Source organism: Notolepis coatsorum (genome assembly GCF_963971535.1).
Source record: "Notolepis coatsorum genome assembly, chromosome: 7".
In the NCBI taxonomy this organism is placed as follows: Eukaryota; Metazoa; Chordata; class Actinopteri; order Aulopiformes; family Paralepididae; genus Notolepis; species Notolepis coatsorum.
The window spans coordinates 96,359,436-96,375,039 of record NC_140171.1 but is presented as its reverse complement, the minus strand read 5'-3'; the positions used below and the strand labels follow the sequence as shown (position 1 = coordinate 96,375,039).

The 15,604-nt window shown below is 41.8% G+C and overlaps 1 protein-coding gene across 2 annotated transcripts in view; it reads left to right on the top strand.

Annotated features, from left to right (window-relative positions):
• mark1 (MAP/microtubule affinity-regulating kinase 1) overlaps positions 1 to 15,604 on the top strand; it is a 279,824-nt gene that overhangs the window by 202,982 nt on the left and 61,238 nt on the right. For both annotated transcript variants that reach the window (XM_084319310.1, XM_084319309.1), the window contains exons 8-12: positions 154 to 390; positions 2,305 to 2,424; positions 9,390 to 9,489; positions 10,288 to 10,400; positions 12,839 to 12,992. In XM_084319310.1, coding sequence (XP_084175436.1) covers positions 154 to 390; positions 2,305 to 2,424; positions 9,390 to 9,489; positions 10,288 to 10,400; positions 12,839 to 12,992 — 724 coding nt within the window. The remainder of the gene's footprint in view (positions 1 to 153; positions 391 to 2,304; positions 2,425 to 9,389; positions 9,490 to 10,287; positions 10,401 to 12,838; positions 12,993 to 15,604) is intronic.

Sequence of the window (15,604 nt, the reverse complement as noted above, 5' to 3'; positions counted from 1 at the left end):
CTCCCCCCCTCGCTCTCTCTCTTCACCGCCCCTTTCACCTCCGCTCCATCCTCTTTCTCCTCTCCACCTCTCCACCCTCCCTCTCTCTTTCTCCTCTTCACCTCTCCACTTATTTATCTCTCTCTCTCCCTCCACCGCTCCTCTGACCCCCAGGCGGAGAACTTGCTCCTGGACGCCGACATGAACATCAAGATCGCCGACTTCGGCTTCAGTAATGAGTTCACGCTGGGCAGCAAGCTGGACACGTTCTGCGGCTCGCCGCCCTACGCCGCCCCGGAGCTCTTCCAGGGCAAGAAGTACGACGGGCCGGAGGTGGACGTCTGGAGCCTGGGGGTCATCCTGTACACGCTCGTCAGCGGCTCGCTGCCCTTCGACGGCCAGAACCTAAAGGTAGCCCCCCCCGCGTAGGCAGAGGGCCTGAAGCAGTCTAGAAAAGTATTGGTCTGTCCATATGTCCCCACAAAGGTTGACCAATCACAGCTGATGATTTCACTGACAGCACATGCTGAAGAGTTGACTAATCACAGCTGATGATTTCACTGACATCACATGCTGAAGAGTTGACCAATCACAGCTGATGATATCACTGACAGCTAGGGGTGGAACGGTACGCATTCGAACTGTACACCGTTCGGTACGACCTCCACGGTTCGGGGCATGCGTGTATTGTTCGGTTATAACGTTAGCCGCAAGCTAGGCTAACGTTATCATATTGGGTGCCATGCAGTATGCCCATCTTTACCACCCTCTGCCAGCGCTGTAACCCTATGGAGTGGCTCACCTTCTTTGCAGGGATATAACTTTTTAAATATTATAGCTATATCGACATTACTATGGCCCATTCAACATCGGGTATCTATCGTTCAGGATGTGGGAAGGTTATATTTTTCCATTCATATATTGTCGTGTTAGTACCGTCGAGAATATAAGTGTTTTTAGACTGTATAGCAGTAATTCCTAGAACGCGCTATAGGCCCCGACGCGTATTATACATTATCGATTGGCGTTTCGTCCCTATACACTCTATATTAAAATTGATCACATTATGCTCCATCATGTGTGAAGGAAAGGGGGGGGGGGGGGTCGTTTATGATTCCTTGATTGAGCTTTTCCCCCGATGCACAGAGCCCCACTTCCGGTTTAGAGTGGAGTATAACTCGCCCGAAATCCACCAGGCGGCGGTATTGAGGCGTTGCAATATCAGACAGGTCCAGCTGGCTCCCGGAGGCTTCCTGGATGAATTATGAATGCCAATAGCAAAGAAAAAAAAATAACGGTCATAAAAACGAGTTTACTCGTTGTTGGCACTCAACACATGGCGGCCTTATTGGCAATTCATGTTTTAAGTTAGCCGCGGGCTAACTAGCGTTAGCCGCAAGCTAACCATGGAAACGCTCACAGCGAAGTGACTCCACGAGACCAGTTCCATTAGTGGGGAAGGGGGTATATTGACGAGGCTTGACAACAGAGGTTCAAAGATAACTTCACATTTATTGGCTGTTGGTTTATATTATATCATCAGGGCTTCTCCTTCCAACGCAGTGTTACTGCTGACTATTTACTTCCTTGTGTGACGTCACTTCAAATACGGCATCCAAGACACTCAAAAAGCAAAAGCGAGTTGAGTCAATTAGGTACCATGCAGTGAAAAGCGGCATAAGAGAATACTTCATAATGTTTCATGCAATTAAAAAGTAAATATATATTTAGTACACATGATTTATTTATTTTAAATAACAGTGAATTTTCCTTTTTGATAAAGTCTAGTGCTGGTTGAGCATATGCATACTTTATGTTGATGGGCTTTGTCAATAATGTGGCCACAAAAATATAAAGGTTTAATTATTTTGTTTGTTTGCACTAAGTTAATACTTTGACAAATGTTGCCTATATTTTTCAGTCAGTTTGGTCTTTGTGTGCCAAACATTATTAAAGGTAAAAAAATGTTTACCAAATAAACGAGAAGCATGTTTAAATCAGCAATGCCTCCCCTCTCTCTCCTAGCTCTAACCATCACTGTCAAAATAATGTGTCTGATGTCAAACTGCCTCATTCTTTCAGTTTTTGCATGACTATGTCCTTGAGAAAATGATGTATGGTATTTTTGGAGTGTTAAAATTTGTATTTTTTTTAAACGATGTATACCAAACCGAACCAAAAACCGTGACACCAAAACCGTGATACGAACCGAACCGTAGATTTTGTGAACCGTTCCACCCCTACTGACGGCACATGCTGAAGAGTTGACCAATTAGAGCTGCTGATTTCACTGATTTCTCACACTGTGTCTGTGTCTGTGTGTAGGAGCTGAGAGAGCGTGTCCTCAGGGGGAAGTACCGCATCCCGTTCTACATGTCCACAGACTGTGAAAACCTGCTGAAGAAGCTGCTGGTCCTCAACCCAGGAAAGCGAGGCAGCCTTGAGGTGAGATGCCCTCCGATCAGGCCACGTTGTAAAGGCCCCAGCCGCAGTGGTGGAAGAAGAAGTACACAGTTCCCTTACTTTTTTTTTTAAACTTTGGCCATTCCCCTGGCTCTTTTTTGCGTTTATCGCATTTATTCTGGTCAAGGATGACCGACAGAAACAGGCTGAAAGGGTTCAGATGGGGGGGAAGACACTCTGGGAAAGGCACGGCTGCAGTCCGGGATTCGAACTCGCTAAACCCCAGATCCGTGACGAGCACGGTTGTCCCCGGCGCCGAAATAGCGCTCGAGGTACGTGGTGAGCTACTGGAGCTCCCCACAGTTCCCTTACTTAAGTAAAAGTAGAAATACCTAGATAAATGAGTACTCGGGTAAAAGTAAAACTCCTCTATTCAAATTCTACTTAACACATTGAGTGCCACGCCCCTTCCGGGAAGTGCATCTGGCCTTGCCGTCCATTAACCCCATGTAAATGCTCACCTTGTTTGTAGAAGCTTAACCTATATTTTATATTATAGCTATGGGTCTAATAACGCCGTCGATTGTCAGTGAGTTGCTTCCAGTCAACGTGCAAAAAACTGATTATTTTTTCATCTGTACATTTCCGTTTTATACCGTTTTGAATATGAATATAGTTTGGGTGCTTCTGAGTAATTCCAGGAAAAAGACGTGAAAATAGCGTTTTTGTGGAATGCACTCATCACGTTGTCATTTTTCGCCTGATTATCGAATCTTCCTGAAATCAACGCTAGATTATCATTATTATGTCTCCTTGTGCATACATGAAATGGGCCCTGGAGCGTGGCGCTCCCCCCCCCCCTAACGTGTTCCATATAAACTGCTCTGATGACCATATGACCCACACTAGACGAATGATATAACGTTGCCCACGGAATTATAAACGCCCCCCCGCCCATCCGGTCAATATCAGATGATACGTAGTAACTTCTAGAAGTACCTCCAGTTGAAATTTTTCATCTGGCACCGATCGCTACCAAACTGTATTTGATCATCAATATAATGCATTTGGGGCTATAAATCAAGTTCTGGAGAAAGCTGCAGAAAACGATAAAAACATACTTATACTTTAGACCATATTTTAGTATGAATATGTGAATGAAAAAGTATAACGTTGCTACACCCTGAACAATGGATATAGGACATTGAATGGGCAATAATAATGTCAATTTAGCAATAGAATTTAAAAAGTTATAGCCCTGCAAAGAAGGGGAACTTCTCCATAGACAAATAGAGCTGGCTAGGGATGGTAAAGTGGTATGTGGTCCAGTTATGCTGCTCTGATTACGTCATCTTGAGCTTCTTCATACATTTTTTATTTTGTATATATTATGTTTTAGTGATGGGTTCAGATAAATGTAGTGGATTAAAAAGTACAATATTTCCTTTGAAATGTAGTGGAGTAAAAGTATAACGTTCCCTAAAATGAAAATACTCACGTAAAGTACAAGTAGCTCGAAATTTTACTTATTGTAAGTACAGTACATGAGTAAAAATACTTTCCACCACTGCCCACCAGTGATCCAAATACACAAATGGGTAGCCCTACCGCCTGTACGTTAATGCCAAGCAAGCAGTGCAAAAATGCTTCCGCATTCGTCACCGCACGCTAGTGCGGTAAAGCGCCCTTCTTTTCAGACAAATGCTACCGTGCGTGCACCGGCGGCGGCGTGCTCGCTCAGGTGCGTGCGTGCGCCGGCGTGCTCGCGCGAGGTGCCCGCGCATGCGCATGAGATCCGACACGAGCGGAGCTCAATATATATAAGTCACCGCCCCTTATTCAGTATCTAGCAATAGCTCAATTGGCAAGGACACATGGCTGTGGATCCTATGGCTTGTTTGCTGGCGAGTTCGAATCCCATCGAAAATATTTTTTAACGTGATTTTTTTTTCGGAGTTGGTTAAGGTTAGAACGGTTAAGTTTAGGCGCTGTTAAGGAGCTGGTTAAGGTTAGAGTTTGTCAAAGAGAATGGCAATATAATAGGGCGGCTAGGTGGTGTAGTGGACAAGTCACTCGCCACCAGTGTGGAGACGCTAGGATTCGCGTGTTCGAATCCAGCTCTCCACATTGTTTTTCAGTTTGGCTGGTCGTCCGCAGTAATACACATTGGCCGTATTACGGGGAGGGAAAACTGAAGGGTGGGGATCGAACGTTGTGAACAAGCGACTCCTACAAGTCGGTTGGTGCGCCTGCGCAGTAAAATCAGGAAGTGTCGGGGGCAGCGTGAGCCTCCCACGCGTTACTCCTCGAACACTGAGAGATCGAGCTGCGCAGGTGAAAAGATGCGACTGCTGTTACCTCAAGTACCGGAGGGGACTTGTGCTATGTATGACTTAGTCCACATTGCAGCCGGCTTGTGGGAGGCAAGAAACAGCGTTCGTGACAGGGGAGGGTGGAATTGGATGACACGAAATTGGGATGGGAGAAAAATATGGAAAAATGGGAGAAAAAGTGGATCAAAAAAAAAAGAGAATGGCAATATAATTTCTATGGTTAAGGTTAGGCATGGTTAAGGTTAAGGTTAAGGTTAGGCATTGTTTCGGAGTTGGTTAAGGTTAGAACGGTTAAGTTTAGGCGTTGTTAAGGAGCTGGTTAAGGTTAGAGTTTGTCAAAGAGAATGGCAATAGACAGCCTATTTCCGCGCGACCTGGGCGCTGGGCGGCGGAAAATGAAAGGCGCATTACTGCATGCCACTACGGTAAATTTTTGCACTGCTTGCTTGGCATAAAGCTACACGCAGCCCTACCATTATTTTATTTTTTTAAATGCCAATTGAAGGTGCTACAGATAACATTCAGCCACTAGATGTTGCACTAGAGCACCAGCATGTCATTTATCCAATCGGGTGCATTCCACGTGGGGGAAATGGGAAGTAGGGAGGGGATACATGCACGCAATGTAAACAACATGCAATTTGGTCCTGCAAACATTTTCTAAATGATAAATTCATTAATCAATCATCTTTTTTGAGGACAACCAATACTTTACTTAAATTCCACACATTTCTAATAGCACTGTGGATGTAATATAATAATAATAATAATAATAATAATAATAATAATAATAATAATAATAATAATAATAATAATAATAATAATAATAATAATAATAATAATTAAAAAAAAAAAAATTTTTGTTATGTTAACCCTCTAAAGCCGAGTATCGGGCCTAGAATCTTGAAATATCTAGATCGGTCTATTTCTCTTTTCCCAATGCAATCTACATCTAATCCCTTGCATCTTTGTACCTGGCACTGAGCTTTTAGCCTATAGCCAATGGAAATTGTAGAAATGGTCACGTGGGCTGGGATGACCAATGGAACGTTTTGTTTCTCTATACTCGAGTGCACTCCGCAGATCGAGCCATCAGACAGACACACGTTGCTCAAGAGGAGCTTGGTTTTATAATAAAATGGCAAAAAGACATGAAAAGAGCTATAATGTTCAACAAGCATTGGAACTTGTTGAGGACGATCCAGATAATATAAATTAAAAGGACTCCGAGTCAGATAGCTGGGACAGTGATGATGACAATCATAGTGAAGGATTTGATGTGTTTGAAGCTATACTCTTGTATCAATTGATCTGACAACTATATAATTTATTGCGCAGCTTGAATGAAAGTCACCTGTTGATGGTGTGTGTGTGTGTGTGTGTGTGTGTGTGTAGGGGGGGGGGGGGGGGAGGAATTGCAGGGTGATATTGTTCCAAATATGAAGTCAACACCAAAATCTATATATTTTCATATTGTCTTCAAAAGAAAATTCTCAGAATAATATCCGAATAGATGGCTGTCACTCACTGAGGAAAATATGTATTTGCACCAAGTTTCACATATTGTATTGTATTTGTATTTATTTATTAACATAATAAGTTATAACCATTGTGAAGGAGAAGTTAGAAGCCTAGAGGCTTATCGAGAACTTCCCCTGTTTTATAAAATCAAACATACAAAAATATACATATTATAAAATACCAGAATACATTCAAAAGCAGGCATTAAAGCGTTCCGTCTTGAGACGGATTTCCGTCAATTTGATTATATTTATATAATATTTTGATGTATATTTATAAAAAAAAAATTAAATATAAAGTTTGCCAATAGGGATGTATCAGTAGTATTGGCAGTGGTAGTAGTCGTAATAGTAATCCAGTCTATTTTTTTTATTTTCTAAAAAATTAACTAGTTCAACACAGGTAACTACTTTTGCTTAATTTCTTTGATGGCTCAAATGTATGCTCTAGTGTCTAGTAAATTTTGTGTTTTGAGCACAAAGTTCATCATAGATCTAGCCTCTTAATTTTGCTCTCAAAGTGCACCAGATTGATGCATTTAACTTAAATAAAATTTAAATAAAATTACCCCCGGACCTCCCTAGAGGGCTGAGGTTCACCCACCACCACAGTCTCACTAAATCCTGTGGGAAACACTGAGGATTTAAAAATGTTTACGCCTGTGGGTAGGGCGTTCTACATTGTTGTGTCATAATTGCGAAACGTGTTTAGTCCCTTGTTTGTATGATAATAAGCCTTTTAGTTCATGGTTCAAAGTAATGGGAAAAGGGTGAAAAAAATAATTTGCTTTTCATTTATCTATTTATTTATTTAACTGTATTAAACAATATAAAACGAATTGGCCATAATTTACTGAGCAAACTAATGCTTACTGCTGTAACCTACTAATAACACTTAAAGTAAATCTGAAGATTATTATATAGCAGATGCCTTGGACAACTGTAGCGTGTGCTTGTTTATACAGAGCCCCTTTCATGACTGTGATGCAAGCCCTGCTTGAATCGGTCACGAAAGGGGCTTGTTTATACAGAGCTGGTGGTATGACTTGCTGGCTGAAATACGGACGAGAGGGAACTAGGTAGCCTGGCTCTATTACTTTTAACATGTGCTTAAACCCTGTGTTCTCGACAACTGAGTATGGTCGCAGATCTGCTGCTATAAAAACACCTATGGCGTTTGTTATTGCTTTGGCCCGGTCTGAATTAATAGCGAGATGCTGCTTGAATGCCACGGGGAGCTGGGTTTGCTTCTTCCGTGTACCAGTGATTTTCACATTCGGGTGATGCCGTTTCAAATGCTTGATAAAGTTCGCAATAAAGTTTAACAATGCCGGCACGTAGCCCCTTTCGTGACTAAGTGTGCATCACAGTCACGAAAGGGGCTAGCCGGCACGTAGCTTTAGTGCGATCCACCTGTCTTTGTCCATTACTGTGGTTAACTGGGAATCCGAAATGATCCCAAACGGGAGACTTGAATGTTGTGGGAGCATCTTCTAGCTTTGGCTGGTCAGTTAGTATTGACTCGCCATACTAAGGCTAATATGCTATGCTGAATTACAGCTCTCGTTCAGCGTGGCTGCGTGGGATGAACAAACAACATCCGGTTAGTTGTGCACGTTATATTAGGGCCGGGGGGATTTAAGTTCTGCAAAAAAAGGTTCCGTACCATTGCAATCGTTCGGTGCACAGCGCATACTGTACCGGAGGACCACATTGAGGCGGTACAGTACGTATCCGCGTACCGTTACATCCCTAGTGTTAATACAAACATACATACACACACAGTACATACATGCATATACTGTATACTGCATACATAATAATATATAACAACCCACCCACCTGCCTACAAACCTACCCACCCACATAACCAATTGCGTACCTACATGTATGACCTTCACATAGTAGAGGTTCTAAACCCTTAAATAGAACTTTCCATGTTGAGAAAACAATAACTCCCTGGTAAACTATGGAGTTATTCAACAAAACACAAGGATTTTTCACTGGGTGTTTTTTTTTTATATCAAATATTGTATGCTCAGTCACACAAAGGTAATGTATGCTGGTGACTGCCCTAGAAATAAAGGGCCCTGAATCATTAAAGGTATAACACTTTACCTGACTTAAAGAATAAGATAATATACATTTTTTTAAGATTTATTTTTTAGCGTTTATCGCTTTTTGCTACTGGGCAGTCCAGTAGAGAAAGACAGAGGAGGAACGGGAGACAGAGTGGGGGGAAGACATTCGGCAAATAACGACGGGTCCGGGAATCGAACCCGGGTCGGCCGTGCCCCGCGTTATGTGGTTTGCCACTGGGGCGCCCTGAATAAGATAATATTTAACACTGTACAGGCGAACATTTGTCTATGTAGGCTTTACAGGGTTAAGAAAGCTTTTTAGTCGCCTGACTCAGCTTGTGATAAAAGGTTTGTATTTTGTGTTTGAAAAAGGTTTGTTTGTGTTCTGTAATGTCTGTAAACACTGGAGTAGAATGGATCTATATTCTGATGGAAAACTATTTGGAACCTTTCTTGTGCCGTTGTACATCGACAGGTGAAACTCTTGAATAAGGTGAGGTTTGAGGTAGTTCTGAGTGGTTAACCATTTTAAAAAAAATTGTCAAACTGCAACCTCCACCACTTTTACCTAGATGTTGCAGTTTGACAACATTATGCATATTGTATATTTGTATAGTGTTTGGCCTTTATTCTATTTATCTTTATTTATCTATGAAGCACAATCACAGGAGGCTCATACAGAACCAAGCATTTCACTGTAATGTACATGTACCTTATATGTGACAAATAAAACTACAACAGCTTGTCACAGGCCTATATTCATTTACAAGAAGGTGACACTCTACCTAGTGCATTTGTTTTAGCTTTTAACTGTTGTGCTTACTAGGATAATTGAGGTTATTCTCAATCTTGACCCAATTTCTGTCATCTGACATCACCCTGATCTGATTGTGACCAAAATCAATAGGACCACGAACAAGTGAGTTGTGTTCTTCTGAGCGTTCGTGCGTGTGCCTCGACTCCTCGAAAGCCCTTGACACACATTAGCCTCGCTGTGACAAATGGCGATTGAATAGCAGTGTCTGGGTTGGCAGAAGGTAATGTCTGTCCACCGTACATCTGTCTTCTCTCAGCAAGTCATGAAAGACCGCTGGATGAACGTCGGCCACGATGAGGAGGAGCTGAAGCCCTACACAGAGCCTGAGTCGGACTTCAACGACACCAAGCGAATAGGTCAGACACACACACACACACACATATAATCACACACACACACACACACATAATTGCACAAACTTGTACACACTTTAACACTAAACCATGTTTTATCTATTATTAAATCATTATATATTATATCATTTTGCATTTATTTTATGTTTGCATTTTTTTTTTTTTTTACCTCGGTCTGCATTTTCGTACCTCATTGTCTGCATTTTTACTTCATACTTACTTAGGTTTTACTTTAGTTTGTATATTGTATATTAGAGTTGGGACTTTATTCCTCTTTTACTTACTTGTATATACCGGTATGTATATTGACTTTACTTTTTTACTTACTACTTATTACTTTTTTTACTTACTTTATTTTTACTGTATGAAGCACATTCTCAGGGGCTCATACAGAACCAAGCATTTCACTGTAATGTACATTTATACATGTACACTTTATATGACAAATAAAAGCAAACTTGAACTTGAGAGAGGACCTTCCAATGACTTCCTATGTATTGTGTAGCATTTAACCTTAAACCTTATTAACCTAAACCTGATTCTAACCCTAAGCCCAAACTATGAAGTGATCCGTTTCCGAAGAGCATGGCACTAACACTGCCAGGGTTAGGGGTTCCATTCCCTGTGTAGCTCAATGGGTAGAGCATGGCACTAACAATGCCAGCGTTAGGGGTTCCATTCCCTGTGTAGCTCAATGGGTACACCATGGCACATTGCTTTAAAATACTTAAACAATATATGTTTCGGTAAGTTGTTGGCATGGTTCATGTTTGTAATGAATGTGTTTTTGTTCTCCATCAGAGCTGATGGTGACCATGGGCTTCCCCAAAGAGGAGATCAACGATGCACTAGTGGGACAGAAATACAACGAGGTCATGGCTACCTACCTCTTACTGGGCCGGAAACCTGCAGAGGTACACACGCATGCACGCACACACGCACGCACGCACATACCTCTCTTGAATTTAGCATGTTTTAATAATAATGACTTGGATTTATATAGCACCTTTCAAGAAACCCAAGGACGCTTTACAAGGCAACCAAAAAAAGGACACAAAATAGATAATAGTAACAATAAAGGACAGGGAGACGACTAGAGGCCGTAGTCCTTCGTGAGCAGGTGGGTTTTCAGGGCCATCTTGCAGGAGTCCAGGGATGTGGCAGAGAGGACAGGCATTAAAGCGTTCCGTCTTGGGACGGATATCCGTCCATTTGATTTGGAGATTCCGTCATTTGATTTGGAGTCGTGACGGATTTTAACCTGAGCCAATCAGAGGCGTCAAATATCCTTTTTCCCCCTACCGCGGCCGCACCAAACAGTCATTTGCGAGCAATCGGCAAATTCTCAGGCAAATGCAACCAACCAGAAGGCGAGATTGTTCTGAGTTTACAGCCCTTTCACCCGCCTCCGCTGTGCTCAGCACCAATGGGAAGCGCCCATTTTGAGACTCTCTAGCGTCTAGCTCTACTCGCGAGTAAACTTGACTCATCAACACCATGCGGCAACTTTTTACGAGACCGTAAGTTCATTTGACTTATTCTAGTCTAAAGAAACATATATATTACTATTGCTATTGATAAATCTAGGTAACGTGAATGCCACAAAACGAATGCCTTTTGTTAATCAGAACGTTATTTACGCGACAAGCAGTGTGTTGTTGTCGTTGTTGTTGTTGTTGGTGGTGTTTCGTGTGTGCTTGCGCCGCTCGCTTTCTGATAAATGTATGAATGTTGATAAATCTAGATAACGTTAATGCCACAAAACGAATGACTTTGTTAATCAGAACGTTATTTGCGGTATCAATTGTTTTTAAGCTCAATAAACGTCTTTCTCCCATTTGTCCGGGAGATCTCTGGGTAACAGTACTGTATATTTGCATATCATATATGTCACAAATGTAACATTACTATATACCTGTATGTCATGTATGTCACTATGAATTGAAAACGGGGGACCCTGATGTAAACAAGACGAACGTCTTTCTCTGGTCTGCATCCCCTTAACAATTGTGTGTATTGAGCTGTACTGTATTGTACCCATTCTGCAATCTGTTAAATATTGATTGATTGTTATTAACAGATTGCAGAATGGGTACAGTACAGCTCAATACACACAATTGTTAAGGGGATGCAGACCAGAGAAAGACTTTCGTCTTGTTTACATCAGGGTCCCCCATTTTCAGTTCATCATAACATATATGACACACATGACATACAGATAGACAATACTGCTACATCTATACATTTATGACATACCAGATTTACAAATACAGTAGCCTATTGTTTGTTTGTGATACAAAAATAGTCTAAAAAGAGTATATACATTTGACGAAGAAACTGTACATTGGAGGTGGTTGGGTGGGATGGGGGGGGGGGGTTGTAACTATACATTGGATTATCGACAAAACCTTACTTGGTCCCAAGAAGAGGGTCTCGTGTATTAAATAAAGTTTTCATTCATTCATTCACTCTGGATCTTGTAAATCCAGTAGCAATACACACAATTGTTAAGGGGATGTAGACCAGAGAAAGGCGTTTGTCTTGTTTACATCATCAGGGTCCCCCATTTTCAATTCATAGTGACATTTATGACATACACAACATACACATGACATCATGACATTTATGACATAGGGACATACATGCCTTACAGGTATATAGTAATAGTACTGTTACATTTGTCACATATACGATATGCAAATATACAGTACTGTTACCCAGAGATCCTAACAGTAAATATATACATATGATGAGGAGGAGACTGTACATTAGGAGGGGGTGAGTGAGTGGGTGGTAAATAAATATATACAAACGGTGGGGAGGAGACTGTCCATTGTTGTTGTGGCATAATTGCGAAACGTGTTTAGTCCCTTGTTTGTATGATAACAAGCCATTTAGTTCATGGTTCAAAGTGGGGAGGGGTGCTAGCTCGCCATCAATCAGAAGCTAGCCACAAGACTTGCATTCACGCTCTCCAGCACACAACAGTAGGGTCTCTATAGTCACAGTCAGGACAGTAGGCTCGCTCTACAAGTAGGCTCCCTTAAAACGCTAACGCTATTAAAAAAAAAATACAGTAGAGGTTAAAATAAGAATATGACTTGGCCAGAAAAAAAGTTCAGTCAGGAGATTTTTTTTGCTTTAATCCCTGCAGAGAGGATCTCAGCCGGGAGAGAGTTCCAGAGGGTGGGTGGGTGGGGGGGGGGGGGTGGGGGGGGCGCCATACAGTAATTACACAAATTCATGGGGAAGTTTTCCATTTGACATGGGATGGGAGCTCTGCTGTGAGGAGCCCAGTCCACCAAAACACCCCTCACTTTCCATCTGTCGTCCTGTCTTTTCTCTGCAACAGTTTGAAGGGAGCGAATCCCTGTCCAGTAGCAACCTGTGTCAAAGGTCACGACCTAGCAGCGACCTCAACAACAGCTCCACCCAGTCGCCTTCCCACTCTAAGGTCACGCGCAGCATATCGGCCAATCAGAAGCAGAGGCGCTTCAGCGACCATGGTAAGTCTCACGTCAAGCATACACACTTTCTCTCTTTCTCTGTCTCTCTCTTTCTCCTCTCTCTCTTTCTCTTTCACTCTCTCTCTTTCTCTGATACTCTCTCTTTCTCCTCTCGCTCTCTCTCTCTCTCCTCTGTGTTTGCTTCAGCATCAATTCAGTTAAAGCTGCAATAGTTATTCTTCACATTTTCAAACTTTCTTATGACCACATGATTGAGTCCTACTCAATCAACCCTGCTATCAGAAGGTCTCGTTAAGTCATGGTGTCCTACTCAATCAACCCTGCTATCAGAAGGTCTAATTGAGTCATGGTGTCCCTGCTATCAGACGGTCTCATTGAGTCATGGGGTCCCTGCTATCAGAAGGTCTCATTGAGTCATGGTGTCCCCGCTGCCTGAATTCTTTCCCCAATACATTTCCAGTTCCGCGTTCGCCTTCTGCGCTCTGATTGGCCACTGACGTTTCTGGTCACGCCAATCGTGTGACGGCAAGTTCTTTGGCCGGTTAAGCTTAGGCACTCTTTCGAAGTTGGTTAAGGTTAGAGTTTGTCTTAGAGCAGGGCGATAGAACGCCAGCCCTGATTCCAAACTCTAACCTTAACCAACTTCGAAAGAGTCGCCTAAGCTTAACCAGTGATAAACTAGGCGTTAGGTAGTTTGCAGGCTGTTAGAGTCGGAAATGGGCGCGTCACGCGATTGGGCGCACATGCCACATGACCAGAAACGTCAGTGGCCAATCAGATCGCACCAGAAACGGCAGTGGCCAATCAGATCGCATCCTTATAGTTATAAACTTTTTTAAATTACATAAATATTGTGCTGCCAGAACAATATTCTGTTTGTAGGTTAAGTCAGTGGTTCCCAAAGTGTGGGCTGTGGAGGTATTGCAGGTGGGGCACGAAATAAAATGAAAAATTAAATGAATTTAAACTGATAAACGTAGTCCACAAAAATGTATTGACTGACTGTCGTGTGTTATTCTTTATACAGAGCACATTCAGAAGCCTAAACGTTTAGCCACAAAAGGTGGCTAATTATAAGGCAAATTATTATTACCGGTATTTGAATTAAAACAAATCTGTCCTACTGTAGGCCTAGAACTACATCTTTAATCAGGCCTAATTATTTCACAGTGGCACAGGATCATTTGCCAAGCTTTTCTTCATTTTCAAATAAAATATAAAACTATAATTGTGTCTGTGTCTTGTTATGGTAATCTTCTAGTAGAGGAAATGGCATGTTTGTAAATGGCGGTGGCGCAGCGCTAGGAGAAGGCAGAATAGAATAGAAGTACTTTATTAATCCCTAGGGAAATTCAGCACCACAGATCGCTCACAATGAACATTTAGTTGGTCAAAAAGATAAGAATACAGATTAAAATACAAAGTCAGATATATACATTCTAAAATATGTATACATTCTAAAATTCTGAAATATACAGTCGGACAATATTCAGTAATATACAGTAAAATGTACAGTAAAATGTAAAAATTTAAATGTCCAGGAAGGTATACCTAGTAAAATGTAAATGTCCAGGAAGGTATACAGGGATTTACTCTGTGCTCAGTGAGGCACAGTGAGGCATTGTACAGTCTGATGGCTGTTGGTACGAAGGACTTCCTGTGATGTTCAGTGTTGCATCTTGGGAGTCTAAGGGCCCTTTCTCACTCACCCTATTCGTTTCTATTTCGTTCCGTTCTGGCCCGTTCCGAGATCTGAATCGAACTCCCCCCCCTCTCCCCCCTCTAGTTTGCGTACACACTGCAGTCTTGTTTCGTTCCGGGTTCTGTTTACGGTTTGCCTTTTGAGCGTTTACGCTTGCCGTAGGTGATGATGTCACGTTCGAAAATGTAAACACAGGAAGTGTTAACATGGTGCTGGAGACTGAATACTGATATAAAATGAATAAATAAGCAATAAATATGAAGTTATATTTGAACCTCTGTTGTCAAGCCTTGTCAATATAACCCACCCCATTTTATCACGAATGGATGGTGTTGTAGAGTTCGCTTTTGAGCGTTTCCCAGGGCTAACGCTAAGCTAACGGTTAACGCTAGTTAGCTTAGCCTAGTCTAGTATAGCCTGTAGCACTTTCTTTTCAGCAAAGAACGTGCAATAAACAAAACGGATACATTCACTGTGTGTTCTGCCTGTCATTTGTTGATGAAACAAAACTAACATCAACACAAGTGACCACCAAGAGCGGATAGTTTAGTCTCAAAAAGGATCGGTAGCATTGTTAGCTGCATGCTAACGTCAATGGAATTTGCCATTATAACAGTATAGCATTGTGGCTAGAAGCTAACGTTAGCTCACGCTACTTAGCCAGCACCAAAACTGATGATATCGAGAGCTATCAGTAGTTAGATAACATTAGAGACAACGCTGTGTGTATTAAACAAAGGTGAATAGATGACTGGGCCATTTTGTTTAATGCTTGTTAAGTTGAAAGAGGAGCTTTGAGCTAACAGGGTTTGATAGCTAACACTAGCTCATGTTATCCAGTGGCAGTGCCAATCGGTAATGCTAGCAGAATGAATGGATGTAAACTTTATTTAACATATTGCATATGGGTACAATACAATACGGCTCAATACAAACAATTGCCCATAAA